The following is a 22,182-nucleotide window of genomic DNA, read 5'->3' as shown; positions in this document are numbered from 1 at the left end:
CGTGAGCGCGCAGGAATGAATGAGCAGAGCTGTGTGGCTGATCAAGGCCCACAAAGACCTGTGTCCCCATCTCCAGAACGGCCTTCATCCCCACTGCCCCCAGGCAGGATGCTGTGGCTTTAAACTACTCACCCTGCATCAGCTTCCCTGAGCAGTCAGTCTCTGTGTCTGGCCCCTCCTAGTCCTATCTCTTGATCTGCAACCAACACCCCTGTCCTCATGGCCCGATGCCAGGCCGGACCCATATTCTGTTCCTCCAGGACTACTGTAAAAACTTCCCCATCCTCCCGCCCTCCCAGTCTCTCTGCCTCCACTCGGCCTCCTTAAATCCACAGTCTGTGCTGCCGTAGAACCACCTGATTCATCTGAAGTTGTGTTCTAACTTTGTCACTCTTCCGCCCCCGAATCCTCAGCGGCTCCTCATCACCTAAAACAGTGGTTCTCACTGGGGGCAATTTTGCCCCTGCCTTCCCTGGACACTTGGCAACAGCTGGAGACATTTTTGGTTGTCACAGCTGGAGGGCAGAGGGGTGTTACTGGTGTCTAGTGGGCAGAAGCCCGGGATGGGGCTAAACGTCCAAAATGCACAGGACAGCCTTCCCACCGCAACACAGAATTATCCAGCCCCAAATGTCAAAAGCATCAGCGTTGTGGAATCCTGGTAGAGAGGATAAAAACATAAGCCTTTCAGAATCGGAGGCCTTTCTCACTCGTCCTGTACCAAGTGCACCCCGTGCCTTGCCACACCATGCCTTTGGCTCCTGGCGACCACCAGCCACTTGTCATTCCCCAATTACATGAAGCTCTTGTCACTCTGGGCCTTGGAACTGTCTGTTCCTTTATGCCTAGAACACACTTCCTGGCCCAATGTGTCTGCCTGGTGAACTTCTGTCCTTGCTAGTCTCAGCTCAAAAATGAGGCCCTGGCTGAGGTCCCTCTCCTATGCTGAGAAGGACGGAGAGAGAGGGAGTGGGAGAGGGAGGGAGAGAGTGGGAGAGGGAGGGAGAGAGAGAGGAAGAAGAAGGAGAAGGAGGGGAAGGAGGAGGAGGGGGAAGAGTAGGGGGAGAGAGAGGAGAAGGGAGGGGAGGAGGGGGAGGGGGAGGGGGAAGAGGAGGAGAAGCATGGGGTTGGGGAGGGGAGAGGGGAGGGGAGGGAAGCGAAGGGAAGGGAGGAGATTGGAAGAGAAGAGAGGCCGGACATATCTAAAAAGATGGAGAACCAGAATCAGGTACTGAGCCCATCTGACTCTTAATCCTGCTTCTTCCCATTTCTTTCCATATGGGCCAAGTATTGAATGGTATCAATAACCATTTGGCCAATTTGACTGTTAAAATCATGAAAAAAAAAAAAAAGGCACTGAACCAACTGTGCTTGCCCTCAAATGTGCTAAAATGACTCTAGAATCCAATCAGATGGCCGAAACGCCTCCTAACCGGCCCAGGTGACCCACATGTGTGTGAGGTCCACTTTCAGCCTGGCAGTGGTTGTCTAGATAGTTCATCAGTGAAAAAGCCAGACTCCAGAGCTGATTTCCAAGAAAAGCGAACCCAGCCTCTTCCCCCGTAACAGGCCCAAGCCTTGGGGGTTAGTACAAGTAACTTGGGTTTGTTGTAGTTTTCCAGCAGTTTAATGAAAATGAATCATCGTGGAGTACACGGTCCAGACTTTCCGAAGTCTACAGGCCAAACGGGCTCAGATCTCACTTTACATTTAAGTGCAAAGGGTTAGTGTTGGGGTGGAGGGAGAGTTCTCTTCCCCACCAGGAACAGGCAGGGGGGTAGAAGTTTTCTATTCCCTGAGCGTGTTCACCAAGGGTGCCCTTTTACGGATTAAGTTACAGAGTCTTGGGGTTTCCTTCAGCCTTGGGCTATTTGGCTTCAGGCCTGGAGTCTGGGGAGTATCGAAGTTTTATTCCCTTGAATGATATGTTCAATCTATCGGCTTAAATAAGTACAAGATGGCAAGAGAATCGGCCAGCAGGCTCTGAGGAAAGCAAAAAAACCAAGTAATCTCCTCAGGGTTGGCCCTGGGAGTCCTACCGGCTGGGTCCCCAGACTGAGAGGGGGTAACTTTTAAAGCAGAAGCATTTAGATAAAAGGGCCATTAAAAACAAATCCAGAGGCAGCTCATGACTTAGATACTGAGAAGCACACAAAAGCAGCTTCAAGGGCTTCCCTGGTGGCGCAGTGGTTAAGAATCTGCCTGCCAATGCAGGGGACACGGGTTTGAGTCCTGGTCTGGGAAGATGCCACATGCCGCGGAGCAACTAAGCCCGTGCGCCACAACTACTGAGCCTGCACGTCTGGAGCCTGTGCTCCGCAACAAGAGGGGCCGCGATAGGGAGAGGCCCGCGCACTGCGATGAAGAGTGGCCCCCGCTTGCCACAACTGGAGAAAGCCCTCGCACAGAAACGAAGACCCAACACAACCAAAAAAAAAAAAATAAAAAAAAAAAAAAATAAATAAATAAAATTAAAAAAAAAAAAAAAAGCAGCTTCAAGGTGAGAAAGAGATGCACGAGAAGGGCTCCGATCTCCCCACAGGGTCTCCTGCACTCCTGTCCCGAACACACCCCACTGGAGACTCTGATGGGATGGAAGAGAAGACGGGAGAGGCCTGTGGATGGGGCAAGGGCCTTAACTCAGACAGCCCGGGTTCGGATCCCAGCTCTGCCACTTCCCTAAAACCTGTACCACTACATTCTTATCTGTAAAATAGGAGTAATTCCCCCCTCCATGAACTGCGAGGACTAAATGGGACTTGGACATGAGAAGATGCTTGGTGCCTGGCTCACAGCAGCTGTGAAGCTTGGGGTGGGGGTGTACTTCAAAGGATGGAGGAGGGGAAGGAAGGGGGAGGAGGGGAGGGTACAGGAGCTCTGCAGAGCAGGAAGATGTAGAAATAAGCCCTGGGTTCTGCTCCCCACTACACCCCCCAAGCCCCTGCGGCCCCACGTAAGAGAATGTCATCTCCTTCCACCTCATTCTGCTCACAGACAAGCCGGGAGGAAGTTTCAGGCTGTAATTAAAGCAACCTGGGTTTCAAAACCCAACTCACTTCTCCCTCCGGCTGGGGCAGATCTACTGGCTATGAAGACATCAGAGAAGGAATCAAATAATAACTAGACTAGAGACAAGGCTATCATTTCCCATTTTAATTTATAAGGACGAGGGTTGCCAAGAGCAAAAAGAAAGATCCTGTTTTCTTCCTTTATCATGAGATGATAAAGGAGAAAGCACGGAACCAATTACTTGTATCAGCAGCACCCTGAGCTCCACTATCCTTTACCGTCTCCTAGTCCAAACCACACTTATAAACTAGGAAGGCCTAAAACCTCCGCCTGCAAGGTCCCTAACGGTTCTGGGAATGTCCGAGGCCACACCCCTAAGGAGAAGAATAAAGGAGGCCCTAGATTTTCCATGACATGATACTGTAGGCATGTTAGCCTAAGCCCACTGAGAATCTTATTCTGTTTGAGATGGGAGAGTGCAGTGGCTAAGACAGGGGCTTTCAACCTTGGCTGGATATTAGAATCACTGGAGGAGCCGTTAATAAAAATCTCCACGCCCCACCGGCTGCACCCAGACCAACGAAGTGAATCTCTGGGTGTGGGATCCAGGCATCAGTGTGTTTTAAAGCTCTCCAAGTGGTTCCAATGAGCAGCCAGTGTTTAGAATTGCTGGGCTAAGAGCCTGGACTTTGGAGCCAGACTTCCTGGATTCAAACCCACTTCAAATGTCACTTCCAAATGCATGGCTGGGATAGAATCTAAGCTGGATAGATGTTAGTTGTGACTATGACGGTATTTTGGAATAATCATAGCCGTTTATAATGGCTAGAATCCAATATAACACAGAAGTTAAGCCTGCAGGCTCTGGAGTTTCACTGCCTGGCAAGGGAGGGGCCAGGGTGAGGAGAGTGAGGCTCCTGGGGGCAGAGTGTAAGGGGGCGCTCACTCTTGGGGTCCCGTAGCTGCAAACCGTCTGGGTCCAAATCTTGGCTCTGCACGGGACTAGCCATGTGGCCACGGGCCAGTGATTTATTCACCTGTGAAATGAGGCCGCGTCATGTATGCAATGAAGGTAAGAGTTACAGAAACCTCATCAGGTCGGTGTGAGGCTTACACTGAAATAACACATACAGAGAAGTTAGCAGAAAGCTTGAGGCGCACGGTAAGTGATTAGCTGTTGCTGTGATGAGGAGGAAGACAGGGATGGTGGTGTTACTGAGACGCTTGCTTTAAGTAAAAGCAGTCCTTCAGATCCGTCTGGGGCTGTAGAAGGATTTCGAATTCCATGACAACTGTGGACCCTGTCCCCACAAAATTCCCAAATCTACATAATTGTGCACATGCCTGCTGGAAGTCTGCAGAAAACACAGATGGGGGCAGGTGGACACACAGGTCCAGGACCCTTAGCAAATTCTCCGCCATGGCTCATTGAGGGTAGTTCCTGGGTCCTGAGAACCCTGACTCCTCTGAGCCCCAGGAGGCAGCAGACTTTCCAGAGGCCACCTTTAACCACACTAAGACTCCTTGGTCATGCTGCACCGAGATGGCAGGAGTGGAAATGGTCCTCAGGAACCCCACTCTCTGGATAATCAGGACTCGTTCCAAGGTCCTTGGCTTAGGGAATACATAGGACCAAAGAAGAGTGGCCCTAAGGTTTCGGTGTTGGTGAATTTGTTGTTTTCCATCCTCTAGACCTGCACTGCCCAATACGGTAACCACGAGCTTTTTACACATAAACGAATGAAAATTAATGAAGTTAAAAATTCAACTTAGTCACGCTAGCCACATTTCAACTGCTCACTAACCCCGTGTGGCACGTAGCTACTGCAGTGGGCTGTGCAGACATAGGACATTTCTATCACGGGGAGTTCTCCGTAGCAGCACTGCGCCAGACCAGCAGTCAGCAAGCCATGCCCCACCCACCCTGCCCCCCAATCCAGCTGTGGCCCATTGAGTTATGGCCTGTGAGCTAAGGATGGTTTCTATCTTTTTAAAGGGTAAAATCAAATAAAGAATATGCAAGAGACCTATGTGGCCCACAAGGCCCAAAATATTTCCTATCTAATTTTTTACTGGAAAGTTTTCCAACCACTACTCTAGACCATGTGTACCTTGAGAGTGAGGTTTGAGTGGGATTTACTTGTCCTGCCCCACAGCTTGTACCAGGGACTTTCTGCTTAGCTGCTAACACTTGCGAAGGGGTTGCTAAAATGGGACTCACCCCCGCCTGAAGCATAAAGACGATCGATGCTACATTCTGAAGAGACCACCATGCAAACATTTGAAATTAGGTGACTGAAAACAATTGACTATTACCGACCTCAAGGACTTAAAAGGATGGAGTAGAGGTTGAGAGGATTCTAGGGAGTAACAAAATAAATAATGATGGCTATGGGTTAAAACCACAGAATAAAATAAACACCAATGAGCCCATACTGATAGAAATGAATAAATGAGTAAACGAACGAATGAATAAATAGGGGAAAAGGGACTTTTCTCTTCAATTAATCTAGAGGGAATGATGGGAGTAGAAATCGCTTTAGACCAACACTATAAATAATAATCCTCATTTGCAAGACTCATTGAAGGATGGTAAGAACTGTGGGCAAAAGTCTGATGACAAGTGAGATATTTGCATAACCTCAAAGTAACTTCCCAGAAGACACTTACTAATTACAGAGAATAATGCTACCTCTGCACAGGAGGAAGCTGGTAGATAGCACTTTAGCCGAGTGATCAAGGTCAACATGCCTAGTAATAAGAGACTGGCATCCTGTACCCCCTGATATGATATGCACCGAGAAGGACACAATGTCATTTCCAAGTTATTCTTGCCAAAAATGTCAAACTCAGTCTAATCAGGAGAAAACAATGACCAACCCACACTGAGGGCTATTTTATAGAAAAACTGACCAGTGCTCTTCAAAAGCATCAAGGGCATGACACTCAAGGAAAGACTAAAGAATTCTCACAGATTGGAGGAGACTAAGGAGATGTGACAATTAAATGCCACATGGGACTCTAGGTTGGATCCTGGACCAGGATACGACATTAGTGGGAAAACTGACAAATTCAAAAATAGTCTTTAGCAGGTTAGTTAATCCATGTTAATTTTCTGATTTCAATCATTGCACTATGGTTGTATAAGGTGTCAACATTAGGGGAAACTGGGTGAAGGGTCTACAGGGGCTCTGTGTACTACATTTGCAACTTTTTTCTACCTCTAAAATGATTTCAACATAAAATGTTTCTTTTTTTAAAAGATGTTCTGTCTTCTACCACCAGTCAGTGCCTCTCATGCACATAGTCCAAATAATTTCTCTGAGCTGTACACAGCTGGCCTGCCTCCCGCTTCCTAAATTTCACTCACAAACTCTGGCTACTTTCACCCATGGAAGCCCCAGAGAGACAGCAGCACAGGGGGGACCAGGTGACAGCTTCAGGATCAGATCGACTTGGGTTCAAGCTGCAGCTCCATCATCTACCAGCTGAGCCCTTAGGTGTTCCCCTGGCTGACTTCATCAATTCTTATGACACCTCCTCCTAGAAGCCCTCCCTGACCACCTGCACTAAAGTTCCTTTTCCCTACACAATCACTGTGTAGCACTGGTTTTAGTTCCTTAAGAGCACTTATACTCCCTAAAATGTGTTTGATTTCCTGAAGGGCATGTTCACGCCGTACAGTGTTCTTGCTTCCTTACCTTTTTGCTAGCGTGTTGTCTCCCCACCCCCATTCTGTGCCAGAACACAAGCTCCTCAAGCTTTGTCCATGGCTCTATCCTTGGCTCCTAGCCAGGATCAGGCCTGTGGTGGCTGCTGAGTAAACATTACAGTGACTGGCGTGGCCCCCTCCCCTCCTGTGGTTTTCCTTAGCGTTTGGCTCAGGTCCTGCCCAGCACAGGTCTCGATGCGCCCGTGTGAACAGGACAAGGGGTTGACGACTTACTCATAAAACTCTGCTGCCGGCGTGAACTTGTACTTGGAGTACGTGGTATGGTTGCCCAGCACGGAGCTGTTGAGGAGCTTGGGATCGGTGCAGTTGGGGCTGTTCCAGGCATGGCCGCAGTCAGTCCAGGGCAGGTGAAGGGTGAAGGAGGAGAAGAGGTAGTAGAGTGACCAGGCAATGATGACATTGTAGTAGAAGCCAACGTAGAGTGCAATGAGGATCACAGCATAGCCAACTCCTGGGTGGGGGGCAGAGGGGGTCAGGCGGGGGCTTCCCCAGAACCACCTCTCCTGGGGAGCTGGCTCCAACCATTGCACTGCCCGACCCCCCACACCTCTCTTTTTTTCTGTAGCAGATTGTCAGAGCCCTAAATCCCCTAGGGCCCCACCCCCCATTCCTTTGCCTGAGGGCTCTCTCTTGCCCCTGGAGCCCCTTCTATCCACTCATCAGGCAAGGCAAAAGGGCCAGGACCTTTAATGCCCCAGGGAGCAGCCGGGTCAGGTGTTGGAGCATAAGTATCCCAGCTCCCCCCACCCCTTGGGCAGGATAACACTGAGGCATGATAACATTCTCTCCCAGCGGAATGAAGCCCCTTGCCCACGGTGGAAAGGCACGTGATCCACTTATCATGTCTGCCATGGGAGCAAGAGGGGAGAGTAGTGGTATGCGTGCTGGGTACTTCTGACACTTCTATGAGTTTTTCCCATTCAGGAAAACAGACTCCCTCTGGTCACTCAGCTGTACAGCCTGGACTGGAGCCCAGATTTCCAGACTTTCTAGGCTAAAGCTGTTCCTGACGCCCCCAATGCGTTCCATGTTACTTTGAATGGCGGACGCGCTTGACCTTGCCAATAACTGTAATTCTCGAGAGAGTTGGTCTACTGCAGATCCCACCTTTGGAGCAGATTCTCCAGGGGCACACAGAAGTCTTGTAGAACAACCTTTGACTCCCCCAGATTCCTTCTTTACCTTTGAAAAACGGGCAGATCTTCCACACAGTGGCTGCCCCCTCCCGGTTGTACTGGCCCAGAGCCAGCTCCATGTAGAACAGGGGCATGCCAGCGATGACGAGGAACAGGGTGTACGGGATCAGGAAGGCACCTGGAAGACACAGAGGCAGAGCGTGAGCCCCTCGATCCCTGCCAGCCTGGGGCCTGCCCCTCAGCGTGTGTGGACCCATGTCAGCCAGAGCTGTGAGGGTCCTCATTCATGTCACCCGGCCACTTCACAAGGGATGTCTTGTGGTAGGTAAATCAGAGCAATTAATACAAATAACCATAACATAATAACAGTTAAAGCAATAGTCATAATCATAATCATAATAATGAGGTTCTGTGCTCAAATTAGTAAAATCTGTGTTCATCAAAGCTAAATAGGCTTGGGCTTCCCTGGTGGCGCAGTGGTTAAGAATCTGCCTGCCAATGCAGGGGACATGGGTTCGTTCGAGCCCTGGTCTGGGAAGATCCCACATGCCGCAGAGCAACTAAGCCCGTGCGCCACAGCTACTGAGCCTGTGCTCTAGAGCCTGCAAGCCACAACTACTGAGCCCGCGTGCCACAACTACTGAAGCCCGCACACCTAGAGCCTGTGCTCCACAAGAGAAGCCACCGCAATGAGAAGCCCGCGCACCGCAATGAAGAGCAGTCCCCGCTCGCCGCAACTAGAGAAAGCCATGCACAGCAACAAAAGAACCAAAGCAGCCAAAAGTCAATTTAAAAAAATAATTAAAAAAAAAAGCTAAATAGGCTTGTTTCTTGCAGGATTCTCCTAGCCTTTGATACACAAGCACAAGCTGTGACGGGCTATGAGGGAGATCAGGTGCAGTCTTTACCAAATTAATTTCAACACAGAACCCTTCCTTTCATGAATCACAACTCTGGGGAATGCCAATCACCCCAAACCCTTCCTTTTATAGGGAAGGCAATTGAGGCCAGAGAGGGAGAGACAGTGCCCAAAGTTACATATGACTGAGTTTTCATTTTGCTCATGTCTGTATCAGTTTAAGGTCACCTCGGGTTTTCCCAAACATGACCTCACTGGATTGTCCTTAGTCTCACATCAGCTCACAGAAATAATCAGAGAGGGTCATTATCTCCCCCCAGGGGAAACTGAAGGCAGAGAAGGGAGTCGAATTGGTTTTGTTTGCACTGTTGCTAAGTGACAGAAGCAGGATTCGCATTCATGTCTTCCAACCCATCAAGCTCACTCTGTTACTGCTGGCTGAAGGTAAACAAACACTGGAGCAAAGAGGCCAGAGGCTCAAGTCTCTGACCAGGGAAGATGCCCACCCAGAACACTGCCGAAGCTACAGGGAGCCCTTGGCAATGGGCAGCAGCAAATCCCTGGGAAAATTCCTGGTAGAATTAGACACGTCTGAGTTCCAGAGACAGTTCTCGGTATGCCTGGTAGCCTGGGGTGAGCTTAACGGGCTCTGACGCCGTGAGGTGACTCACAGGGGTACTTGCCACGTCAGCCTAGGCTGCTCCTTGGCCTGGTGCAACCGGAGGTGGCCAGGCCAGATCCACACTCCTCTCGCCATTGGCCTTTGGCTGAGATGTCGTAATCTTGGAAACCAAACACTCTCTGACCCGCCCACACTAGGAAAGTGCAGAAACCGGGAAATACGTAACGATGATAATATTAGGAATATAATATTCCCTGCTGTGTTCCAGGCACTGTGTTCCATGCAATGTCTCATTCCATCTTCACAACAACCCTAAAAGTATTACTACCGCCATTTTAGATGTGGAAACTGGGGCTCCAGGCTAGCAGAGAATTGTGGCAAAGTCGCATGCACCCAGAGTCAAACTCCCCCAGCTACTCAGACTGTCAGTCTCCACTTTCCTCCCAGGGTTTCTCCTCAGGAAGCCCAGGGCTCTTAGGGACAAAGCATGAAGTTTTGGCCACAGTGCTCTGAGACCCAGTCCTTCTGAAGCAGGAGACGGACCAGCAGAGTGGGCAGTAGGGAAGAAACCACTGGAACATGAGTACCTCCTATGTATCAAGCAGGGCACTGGGCACTGGACATCTGTCATCCCATTTACCCTACCCAGAAACCATCTCAGGTGGCAACTGCTATACCCATTTTTCAGAGGAGGAAACTGAGGCTTAGAGAAATTAAGTGACTTGTCTAAGTTCACCCAACTGGTCAGTGATAGATCTGGGATTTGGGCCCAGGTCTGCCTGGCTCCAGAGCTCCAGAGCCATTCCCCAAATATTCTGCTGATTCCAGAATATCCCAGCCTCGATGGAGGACATGAGTCTGCATAGAGGCTTGGTGGAGGGTGATCTGAAACTGGGACTCTGGGGCCAGCTGAGCCAGCTGGTCTGCTGGTCATGGGCTGGTCCAAGCCTCCAGCCCCTGCTCCAGGCTGGACTTCTTTGAAACGGCCACATGCCAACCTCTCTCTTCCCCTCCTCATTTCTACTCTCAATCTCCACCCTTCTCTTTCCCCACACAGAGAGGGCTAGTCTGGCACTGGAACCCACGTCTGTTCACGCTGCTGATAGCAGTGCTGGTGTTGCTGATGGAGGTCGGGGTGGTGGTGGTGACGGTGGAGCTGGTGAAAGTAACAAGTACCATTTATTAAGCCTCCGTTATACGCCAAGCCGCACACTAAGTTTTTGCATAATTATTCCTTTAAAACCATCCCTGAGAATTACCACCAATCCCATGTAAAAGATGAGGAAACTGAGGCTTAGAAAGGTCAAGATGCTTGTCCAAACTAGTAAGTATGCTTGCTTGGCTCCACATCTGGATCTGTCAGAGCCCCACTCTGCCTTGTGGCCGCCTGTCGCTGCCCTTGGGGGCCTGGAGCCAGAGAGTAAGGGAAATAGACGTATTAGAGTATTTAACGGGCCTGAAGACTGAAGTCAGTGGCCCAAGGGACAACAGGGAAGGAAAAAGCCAGGAGTCACGGCTCAGATCTTGGCACCGTGGTTTGCCGCTGTCAACTAGATGTTCTTTTCTACAACCAGAGGAACGAGCAACGCCAGCCAATTCACCAGGGATCTCACATTGGCCAGTTTTCTCAACTCTAACCCTCTGGGTGGCACTGCCAACAGGTAGGTAAATTGCCCAGTTTGAGATTCATCTCCTCTTGTGCTGGCTGGGAGTTCCAGTGGAAGGAGAGGAGGAAAGATGATGGGTCTGCACAAGCCCAAGACTCTTCCAAGTGCGTTTGATGCGGGCCAGCCAAAGCTTCAGGTGGTAACAGACGGGGAACGTTCAAGAATGATGGAATGGCTGAGTACGAATGAAAACCAGAAAGCTGCCCAGTGGCCAGTGTCTTATTCTAAAAGAGGACATCGACCAGGGAGATGGCCCAAGCCCCCTTGCAGAAAGATCTGGAGGAAGCCAGGACAGAGCTGAAGAGTCAGAAAGAGGTTTCGGGGGTGCCTGAGGTCAGCTAAGGATGCTTCTCCTAGAAACAGCCATGCAGCAGCTCCTGGGACACCGAGGCTGGTTGCAAACTTCCTAGAAGGTACTGCTCTGCAAGGCTCATAACTGCCACATTCCCACGGCCCTGCCTCATCTCCATGCGTGGCAGTGTCAGCTTTATCCAGCCTCATGCAGGGCCAGAGAGCTGAGAACCTAAGGAGCTACAGGCCCAGAATCCTGGCTCTGGAATGCTCTGGCTGGGCTGACAGGGGCAGACCTCCTGAGGGTCTCAGCTCCTAGGAGTCTCCAACATCCACACACGTACACAGATGCACACCTGTACATCTTCATGCAAAGGTACACACGGATTCTGCACGTCAACACACTCACACGAACACAGGAAGAAAAGACTGTCAGCTGCGAAAGGGACTCCGACCCGTGGCCTTCGGATGAATTCAGTGAGAAAAGCATCTGTCTGGCACACACTGCCTGATGCCCCAGCATTAGAGAGGAACCCTACTGGTCAGAGAGGGGTTCTGGACTCCTCTGTGCAAATGCCAAGTCCTCAGAAAAGGGAAGCCAGCGGTCACTCAGTTCAGAGTGGGAAGTGCTGGAGCAGACCCCTGGTGGGTGAGGGGGACCCCAGGGGAGGGGACGGGATGCCTGTGGGAGGTGGCTCAGCAAGAGGAGGTGCGGGCCAGGCCTGGTGGGGGGTGGAGAGACTGTGATCAGGGAGGGGCTGCAGGAGGGACAGGAGGGTCCCTTGAGACCTCACTGGACCAGCTTCCCAGTTGGTGGAGGGTAGGATTCCTCAAACTGGCCACATCCTGATACCTTAAGAAGTGAAAACCCACAGAACTGTTTGCCTGGTGCCTGCAGCTCAGCTATGGGTTCTCACTGCCCGTGGCTTTCACCAGAATTCCAAGAAAACCTTGGTCAATGCCTACGGTAGCCAGATTTGTCCCCGCTCCCCAACTACCCCGAGGGTATAGACATCAGGGTGCAAAAGAAGGTGAGATTTCAGTAGAGACAGGGCTGCATGCAGCAGGCCCACCCGACTTGCAGAAATGGGGACAAGAGCACCCGTGGAGACTTACCCTGCGATATCTACACATTTAAAGGTGACAACTCAGGCCACAGCTGCTGAACCAAACCTGCTCTATCATCCTACCTTGACAACTCAGCATGGTTCTATTATAAAGTTCAAATCTGGAATCCCCAGTTCTTGGAGCTTTGTGCCGGAGTGTGGAGGCCTGGGGGGAGGCCGCACCCTGCTTCATCCCCACCTCAGCTCCAACCAGCAGTGTGTGAGGCCTTTTGCACGTACGTGTGGACTCTTGTGCCCACACGTCTAAGCTCTGTCCACAGCCTCTGCAGACAGGGGGCCTCTGGCTTCCCCTTGGGCCTGGGGCTGTGCAGGCCTGTAACACAGCCCAGGCTGGGGAAGCAGGGTCCAGGTAAGAGGACCTTGTAGACTGGGGTGGGTGGATGTTGGAGTGTTTGGGCAGGGAATTCCGGAGTCCAGGTACCTGGAGTTTGATGGGGGTTAGAATCAGTGCTCTGGGTGGGCAGGCCCTCTCAGCCCTGGCCTGGGTGAGGCGGAGAGGAGGGCAGAGCAGGGCACAGGGCCCTCTCTGCTCTCCAAAGCACAGGGTCCAGGGCAGACCCCCTGTCTCTGCTCTGGACTCCTGACACAGAACTCCTAAAACCCCTGCAGCTTCCTGAGTGATGGGGGTGACAGGAGCATCTTACGCAGAGCTCCTAAATCCCTGGGGATTTTCTGGGTGATAGGAGTGTCTTTCGTTCTAATGAAGCCACTCTTGGTGGGCTTCTGGATGGGGGCTGGTCCCCAGAAAGATCAAGCCCTGATTAGAGGCTTAGGACTTTCAGCCCCACGCCCACCCTTCAGGGAAGGAAGAGGGGCTGGAGATTGAGTTAATATCGATCATGCCTTTGCGAGGAGCCTTCATAAATATCCCAAACGTAGGGCATTTGGAAAGCTTCCGGACTGATGTACTGGTGAGCACATGCACGTACTAGGAGGGTGGTGCACCCCATCTCCATGGGCTCAGACGCTTCTGCACTCAGGACCCTTCCATACCTCACCCTCTGTGTACTTCTTCACCTGGCTGTTTACCTGTACCCTTTATAATATCCTTTATAACAAACTGGCAAATGTTTCTCTGAGTTCTGTGAGCTGTTATAGCAAATTATCAAACCTGCAGAGGGGGTCATGGGAACCCCTGATTATAACCAGTTGGTCAGAAGCACAGGTGACATCTTGACCCTTGTGACTGGCATGTGAAGTGAAAGAATTCTTGTGAGACTGAGCCCTAACCTGTGGGGTCTGCACTAACTCCAGGTAGTGTCAGAATTGAATGGTAGGACACCCACCCCAAAGTTGGAGGATGGGTTGGTGTTAGGAAAAACCCTACAGATTTGGTGTCAAAAGACTGTAGAATGTGTACAAAAATGGAGTTTTCCTCTTACCCCCTTGCCTCGATCTGAGGCAATCCTGGCCCCCAACCATGCTATTTATGGCTTTGTGACCTTGAGCCAATGTGACTTCTCTGAGCTTTGGTTCCCCCTTTGTAAGGGGGGATAATACCTGCATCACTGGTTTGCTGTGATCGTTAGAGATAACGGAGGTGAAGTCCCTGGCACTGAGGTGCTCTGTAAATGGGAAGCATGCCCTGTCATCACATGTAAGAGCAGCTGGGATGCGCCTTTGTAGACTGGAAACCACAAGCAAGGGATCGCCCGTGAGGCTGAAGGTGGCCGGGTCCTCTGCAGAGCACAGCACAGAGGCTCCCAGCACGGAAGGATTTTGAGGCAAGTTGCTTGCCCCCATCCCAAGTGAGGCTGGTTACTCCTCCTCGTGTCCAAACAAGATTGCTGACCACGAGGAGTAGATCCAAGGATTCCCTCAGGTCACAGCCAGCCCCATGAGCAAAAAGGGCTCCGGCGGTACGGCCCAGATTCTCCTTCAAGAATGAAGGACCTGTTCCCCCGCAGCTGGGACTGCTCAGCCCTCGGCTGCAGCCCTTTGGGAATTGCCTCGGCTGAAGCCAGCTGCCTCGCCCAAGGCCACATTCCCTTCCCAGGGCAGCTGGCATCCAATGACCGATGGACCCTGGGGCATACAGTCCTGGCCCCCTCACCCCAACTCAGGACTAGTCTGAAGGGCCATCCCAGCTTCAGAGGACACCATGGTCAGCTGAGGCTTTGCTGACCCTGGCAGCCCAACCTCTCCGTCTGGCCAGCTCTGCTTCCTCCCTTCTCCTAAATCCCTCTCCCTGCAGCCTCCACCTACTGCCTTCATTCTGTCCTCCAGAACAAAACAAATCAGACTTTTCCAAAGCAATCCTTTGTGCCCTTTGGGTGCCAGGCGTAGGGTCCCCCTCTGAGTCTTTGCCAGTGGCCATTTCTGTAAGGAACCATGCCTGTTCCTATAACAAATCACGCCCAGGTCATTCAAGTTTGTCAACACAGAGGCTCTGCCGTGGGTAGGGTAGCTGAGCCATGTGGTGTCAACTTGTGTCTTCTCTGCCCCAAGACCGACCTTCTCCTTAGGACCCTCAGCGACCACTGTGGGGCTGTGCCCACTGGCCTCAGAGCTCCCGGGACCTCAGCCCAAGTGGAGTCTTGCACCTCTTCACTCCATCCCCTGCACGCTACTGAGACTAGCCAGCAGCACCTATACACGCCTCTACGTAAGCCCCTGCTATTCCAAGAGGGGATTCTACAGAATGATCTACCAAGTGATGAGGACCGGCTTTTCTGGTCCCACGAGGGGTTGCTCCCTCATCTGCACTTTGGGTTCTTCCAGCTGATCTCTGGACCCTAGCTCTGAGAGCAGGACAGTTCCAATGAGGAAACATGCTTGCTCCTCTGGTAGATTAAACCCCGCTCCTCTAAGGAGGTCAGTGGGGGTGAAATTCAGGGAAACTGGAGTTGAGGCTACCCCTCCTCCTGTGACAATTCTCCCTCAGCTGTCAACTTTGCAGGATCTGACTTGATTCTTCCTAATGAAGCTCCTCGAAGATTCTGGTTTCCCATCTCTTCCATCCTGGTCTCTTTAAGAGGAACAAATTACAGGGTGTTTGGAATGGTCAGAACTATATTAGAGAAGGAAATATAACTCACAAAGAACAGAGTGGAACCTCACCTCTCTGATTTGGGATATAGTACCTCCAATAACAGAATTGAAAATGACATTAACTCGTAGAGTATCTGTAATAGACTATGAGCTCCCTAAAGGCAGGGATTGCCTTTTGCTCATCTCTATATTCCTGGCATATGACGGGCATTTAGTAAGTGGGTTTTTTGGTTAAATAAATGGATCCCGGCAGTGACTCATACAGAGGATGCAGCTAATGAAAGCCCCGGGGCCTTTCTCCACTTCTGCTGTGGCCTAATCCTTACTTAGGCAGTTGGGTTTGGGACCACAGGGCAGGATGTGACATTTATCCCTATGAAATCCCACTTTGTTGAAAACAGTCCCTCTCGATCTTTTTGGTCAGCTCAGAGCAATGGGCCAAATCATGCTGGTAATGCCAGATCACGGTCTCAGCTCCAGCCCCTGATGAATGCCTCATTCCTGCAACCTGTTAGCCGAAGGGCCATACCAGCTGGCTGGCTCATGTACATCCGAGCTGAGCAATCGGCATCAGGCTTGGCAAGCTCAGGGTGTAGATGGCCCCCTGCAGCCAGGCCCAACGTCAGGGCGATGAGTTTGCAAACTCCTGCTTTTTGTACCCGTCACCGCCTCTCACTTGACCTCAAGAACCCCAGATATTCTGGCCAAGAGGATTCCCAAAGGTCTGTGGGTACCTGAGACCTTGAGCTCACTTGAGGAAGGAAGGGAACCCCACTTGGGACCCAGAACTACATATCTCATGGGACCCCATATAGGAATGTCAATCCCCATTTTCCAGGTAGGGAAAAAACAGTGGGATAAGGTTAGGCTGTTAGAAATCCCAGGCCCAAGTGTGACTACTTTCCAGCCTTATATCCCTTCTAACTTCCTCTTAGAATCAAATCTGCTCCAAAATCAGGACCCTGCCCTACTCCTGTATCTAGCTTGGGTCTAGCAGTTAAAAATCATTGAACAATAAAAGTAACAGCAACAATTTCATTTATTGAGCCCTTACTATGTGTCAGACACTGTTGTAAGTACTTTGCTTATATTATATCTAATGTCATATCACCCTGTGGGAAGAGGCAGTCACCTTCCTTTTCTGCACAAGGAAACTGAGGTCCAAAGAGGACGAGTGCCTTGTCCGAGGCCACACTTCTGGGAAATGTCAGGCTCAGATTCAAACTCAGGTCTGTCTGAACCTAAAGGACATCTCTGACGGCTCAGAGCTGTCAGCCGGACACATCTCAAACAGAAGCTGTCATTTACAGAGGATAATTCAGAGTGGCCTCTTCCATGGCAAGGAGACAGACATGGGGACTCGATGGATCTGTCCACTCCTCCCTGGGGGCCAACACAGGCCTGGCCCAAGACCGCAGGAGCGGAGGACCTTGGAAAGAGCCCCACTGGCACCGCCTCCCTGTTTGAGAAGGTTCTGAACAAAGCCTTGGAATTTCCAAGAGTGGCTTTCCCAGCTGGAAGGAAGCCACTTGCCCCCGTGCAAACCAGCAGCTGGCTTATGGGAAGATGTTCGGACAGGCTGATCTTTCTCCGTAATTCATTCAAAAAATATTAGCCAGGGGCCTAAACTATTGGCACCTTTATCATTTCAAAACATCCTCCAGTCTGGGCCAGCATGAACAGCTGGACTTGGAGGTTACCATGTTAATACTGGCACCAGAAGAGAACACAGCCTGTTAAATAACAGGGTGCGTGAGTCCTGGCTTGGGTGCAGTGCTGAGCCAGGCATTGGAGAGGGACGGATCTTGGGGGTCATCCAAGCTCACCTCTAGCTGTAGCGGGGAACTTGAGCTCAGAGAGAGTGACAGAGATGGGATTTGAACTTGGGTCTTTTGGCTGCTTCTAGAATTACAGGATATCCACCTGCCAACCTGCTTGCCCACCTCTAGGGCTGACTTTATACTTGCTGGATGAGAATTGATCCACAAGGAGCAGCCAGGAGGTCTCAGCAGAGACAAAGCCCAGAAGGGGCCAGCCAAGCATCCCCTGGAGGGGTGCGGAGTAAGTTAGAACAGGAGCTGCCTCAGACTCTGAGATGTGGGGCTGCACCGCTCCATTGTGCCAGACATAGACATCCTAGGCAGAAATGGAAATTCACTCGTATAACTTCCCCACCCCGTAGCCTGCCAGCCAAGGTCTCCATAGCCTGGCCCCAACTTGCCTCTCCACCCTTATCTCTCCCGGCTTGCCCTTCAGCCAGTCTGCACTCCTAATCTCAGAGACGATCCCTCCTGCATTCTTGCACAACTAGTAGACCTGCTCCCTTCCCCAGGCTTGTCCGTGCTCCATCCGTCCCAAGGAGCTGAGTTCCAACCACACAGCTCACTTCCTCCGAGTCTTTCCTAAGCAGCCTCTACTCAGGCCTTTAGAGCACGACACCTCTCCCATCCATCTCACGCATCATCCCAAGGATGTGAATAAGAGGCGGCAGCTATCTTTACTAAGGCCGTACTTCATGCCAGGCCCTCCACAGCATTATCACGTTGAGTCCTCACAACAACGCTCTGAGTTGAACACCATTGTTTCCATTTGACAGATGAGGAAACGGAGGCTTGGAGAGTTGCCCAATGTCACACAGCTAGAAGCTGGGACCCAGGACTCCACAGCCAGGGCTTCTGATCTCTAGGTGCCGACCCCGCCTCCCACCAGCACAGGCTCCCTCACTTTGTTAGTTCCTGCCGGTGGAGGCGGGGGTTCTGCTGTTCCTGGGTAGGCATTAGGTCTCTGAGGGCTTGAACCATTTCATTCATTTTTTTCATTCAACAGAAGTTTGTCGGGCACCTTCTACCACATTGCCAGGATCTAGCCCTTATCTTGGGCATTAGAAATACAGGCATGAAAAAGCCACAGTCTCCGCGCTCAGTGTGCCCCAGTCTGTTTGGAAGACGGACCCACAAAGAGACAAATCGCTCAACAACTCAGGATGGGTGATGTGCAGGGTTAGCAAGCCTAGGAGAGGGAGCTTCTGGCCAACTTCACCTACAAATTGGAACGTGTGACAAATGTGCTGTGTTTGGTGCCCTGGGCGCCTGGTACAGACTACCTGGCATACAGCAGGCACTCTCAGTTGGTGGCGGTGGCCAAGTGAGCGGACAGTGTCAGTGAAAGCCCCAGAATATCCATCTAGCTGATGTGTTCAATTGGCCATCTGGGGTGCTTTTAGTTTCAACAGATACTTATAACAATGGAAATGATGTGTAGCGCATGACAATGAAGCCCTTAGATGACTAGAGCTCCTGGCAGGCAGAAGTGGTGGTTAATACATCTAGGTGACCCCTGCAGAGCCTAGCACTGTACCTCATGCCAAGAGGAACCCAATAAATATTGCGGATTAATGATAGAACCTTCTGCCGTCTAGGGACACGCAGCCTCGGACAGTCATGGAGGACATGCTAGACAGAGTGTCCTAGGTTCTATTAGTCTGTCTTTCATTCCTCATCTTCCTGTCTGCTAAAAATACAGAGAATCTGCATTTCCTCCCTCCTTGAGTCCAAAGGGCCAGAATGCTTAAACCTGACCAGAAACTCTTGAGAAGCTGCAGCAGTCAAACGAGGGAAAGTTTCACCTCTGGATCATCCGTTTTCCATTCCTCACCCAAAGCAAGGGTCCAGAGTACACACTGAAGCAATCAGCAGGGTCCCAGACCCTATGGAACAAGGTCATGAGCTTTCCCTCCAACTCCAAACCCTCACCCTACCTCCCTCTGACCCCCTGGAGTCCTGAGCCAGAGCCCCTGCCAGGCAGATGGCCCAGTGGATAGAAAAGTGTTTCAGTTGCTGGTGGCCCCCCCTTTGCCGACTTCTTCCTCTGGGTCATTTTCCCAGGCTCTCTACAGGGTACTCCTGAGCTCATTCCAGCAAAGGGGGCAGGTCTGGGGTGGTTTGGGCAAAAGCTCTCAGGAAGGAGTTCGGGCTTTAGGCCGCAGTATCCTGCCCCCTGGGCTGCTTCCCCCAGGACTCTGCCCCCTGAGTAGGCTACAGTTGATTTCTAGGCTCTCATCCCAGGGCAGACAGTAATTGGTCACCCAGCAGGGGGAGGGGGAGAGAGCCTGGTTGCTGGACTGGGGTCTCCTCCAGGCCCTCCTCCCACTCCACCCTGCAACGTGGCCAGGACCCCGGGAGGTAGAGGCTTCATCCCAATCACCCAGGCCTCCTGTCTCAAGGACCAGGCCGGTTCTTGGTACCCACTGATGCAATCCCGCCTAGGCTGTGTGCTCTGGTCCCTCCAGCCAAAGGACCACCAACCTGAGAGTGGAGTTCTCTCTGCCACTAGCTTCTCTGTATGCGTCTCTGTTCCAGGGTTTCCATCCCCAAGGGAGCAGGGCCTCCCAAGTGCCTTCAGGGTTCCCAAGTCCTTTATCAAACTTGGAGTGCTGGAGTTAGGGTCACCGTGGGCACTTTTGGCGCCCAGTCAAGAGCTCTCCAGATCTCCACCTCCCTTCCTGCGGACCATCAAAAGGTCAGAGTTCCTCACCCAACCTGGTCCTTCCACGCATGCGCCTATCACTGTCCAAAGTCATGCCTCGATTTCCCTGTTCCACTGGGGACTCCTTTTTCCGTGAGCCCACGCATGCGCCTATCACTGTCCAAAGTCATGCCTCGATTTCCCTGTTCCACAGGGGACTCTTTTTTCCGTGAGCCCTATCCAGTCCCTTCCTGCGTCCCAGACTTGCCCTTCTGCCTCCTCTTCTCCTCCCGTGTGTATCCCAGCTCCTCTCCCGGCCACCGCTGTGGACTTTAGGTAGCCTCCCAAGTACAAACCCCCAGCCCGTCAGGGGGCTCACCTCCGCCGTTCTTGTAGCAGAGATAGGGGAAGCGCCACACGTTGGCCAGGTCTACGGCGAAGCCGACCACCGACAGCAGGAAGTCGATTTTCTTGCCCCAGGTTTCCCGGGGCTGCTCGTCGCCGTCGCGGGACGCCAGGAGGCACTGGACGCCGTTGCGCTCTTTCACCACCAAGAGTTCTGCAGCTTTGCGCTTCCGCTGGGGCTGCTCCGACCCCGGGCCCGCCCCGCTGTTCTCAGGCTGCACCTGCGGGTTCATCCGCGCCAGAAGCATGGGTGCGGCTGGCGAGAGGGGAGTCGGTGATACTGGGACCACGCCGAGGCTCTGCTGGAATCAAAGGAAAAGACGCGGTCACTGGGCCCTTCCACCCTGCCTGCGCCTCCCAAGGCCTCCCGGGAGCGTTGGGATACTGTGGTTGGCGCGCGCTGAGCGGACGCAAGGTTCCTAGAAAAGGGCGCGCGTCTGTTGGAAAAATTTGGAAGCAGAGTAGTGGGGCGCCCGAAAGGGACGGCACTTCGAGGTGGAGACCGCCCCTGCCGCCCTAGGGATCCTGCTAGGCACCCCGCAGCTCTTCCCTCATTCACCCGCTCTCTCTTGTCCCCAAACGGCGGAGTTTGGACACGTCCAGGCAGAGGTTTCCCAGGGCGGTGACCCGGCCGGGTGCAGCTGGCTGCCCCCTACCCTCGGCTCGGGTCTGAGCCACGTCCGAGAGCCCCAGGAGTCTCCCCGGACACTTATTACCTCTGCACTTCAAACTCGCTGGCACCCTAGCTCTGCGCATCCCAACCTGGGCCTCCCCGGCACACCTAGCTCGGTTCCGCGCGCAGGGCGCACTCACGTGTTCCGCGGCGACGGGATCCCTGCTGCCGTGCGCCCTGCCTTGCCTGCTCCGGACCCGCCTCGCCTCGCCTCGCCTCTCCAGGCTGTGGGGCGCGGGCTGGGGCTGGGCTCCGCCGCGTGGCGCTCGGGCGCGGCCCGAGGAGCGCTGAAAGCGCGGGGCGGCCGGCGGGGCGCAGGCTGGCTGGTTCTGACCGTGCCGGGTGGGGGCCGGGCTGGTAATGTAGCCTGCGCCCCAGGTAACGCGCCGATTGCATTAACCCAGCGCCGGGCCCGCTCTGTCTGGAGCCTGTTAGCGCTAATGGAGACTGACAGCGCGGCCGGGGATGGGCAGGGGCGGGAGCGCGGCGCGGGCTCGGGGGACGGCGGGAGTCCCGCTCCCGGCGACTCACGGGACCCGGGTGCCCATTCCCGTTCCAGCACGCACTGGGACACCAGACTCAGCTCCTGGGGGCACCAGGCTCTGACCTCTGACTACGGGAAGAGAGCGAGATTCTCAGAACTAGGATCTGAGTCGCGTTTGAGAGGGGACGGGGAAAGGACTGGGGAGATCAATGACGGTTCGGTACCAGCTCTGTCATCCGCCGCAGGCCACTTAAACTACCTGGCCGGAGTTTCTCCACCAACAAAATGGGAATATTCTGTTCAATGCCTAGGAAGGCACACTGAGGGCCTGCAGGCCATTGGGTGGGTTTTGTTTAGCTGGCTCGAATTGAAAGGTCACAACTGGGCACTTACTCCTTCATCTGTTTGTTATGGGTAGGCTAGCAAGGGATTTGAGGTTGTGACCCCTGTTGTATGAGGCTTAGAGTCGCTATTCATTCATTTATTCACCCATTCATGCACCCCTTTGCTCACGTGTTCCTACATATGCCTTTTATGTGCCAGGCACTGTTCTAGGCTCTTGAGATACATTAGTGGACAACTCAGTCAAAAATCCCTTTAAAAAAAAAAAAATCCCCGACATGATGGTGTTTACAATCTGTCAGGGGGAGTCAGGGGAAAACAAGAAACATAACAAGTAAACACATTATTATATAGTATATCAGAAGGTGATCTGTACTAT

At 52.4% G+C, this 22,182-nt stretch overlaps 1 protein-coding gene across 1 annotated transcript in view; it reads right to left on the bottom strand.

Annotated features, from left to right (window-relative positions):
• Positions 1 to 21,146, bottom strand: part of SLC6A2 (solute carrier family 6 member 2) — a 39,584-nt gene extending 18,438 nt beyond the window's left edge. Inside the window, exons 1-4 of the mRNA XM_036833967.1 lie at positions 21,118 to 21,146; positions 20,279 to 20,603; positions 7,925 to 8,056; positions 6,956 to 7,193 (exon numbers count right to left, since the gene is read on the bottom strand). Coding sequence (XP_036689862.1) covers positions 6,956 to 7,193; positions 7,925 to 8,056; positions 20,279 to 20,552 — 644 coding nt within the window. The 5' untranslated portion in view covers positions 20,553 to 20,603; positions 21,118 to 21,146. The remainder of the gene's footprint in view (positions 1 to 6,955; positions 7,194 to 7,924; positions 8,057 to 20,278; positions 20,604 to 21,117) is intronic.
• Positions 21,147 to 22,182: the final 1,036 nt, after the last annotated feature.

This window comes from Balaenoptera musculus, chromosome 19 (genome assembly GCF_009873245.2).
Source record: "Balaenoptera musculus isolate JJ_BM4_2016_0621 chromosome 19, mBalMus1.pri.v3, whole genome shotgun sequence".
In the NCBI taxonomy this organism is placed as follows: domain Eukaryota; kingdom Metazoa; phylum Chordata; class Mammalia; order Artiodactyla; family Balaenopteridae; genus Balaenoptera; species Balaenoptera musculus.
This window is presented reverse-complemented; position numbering and strand designations above follow the sequence as displayed.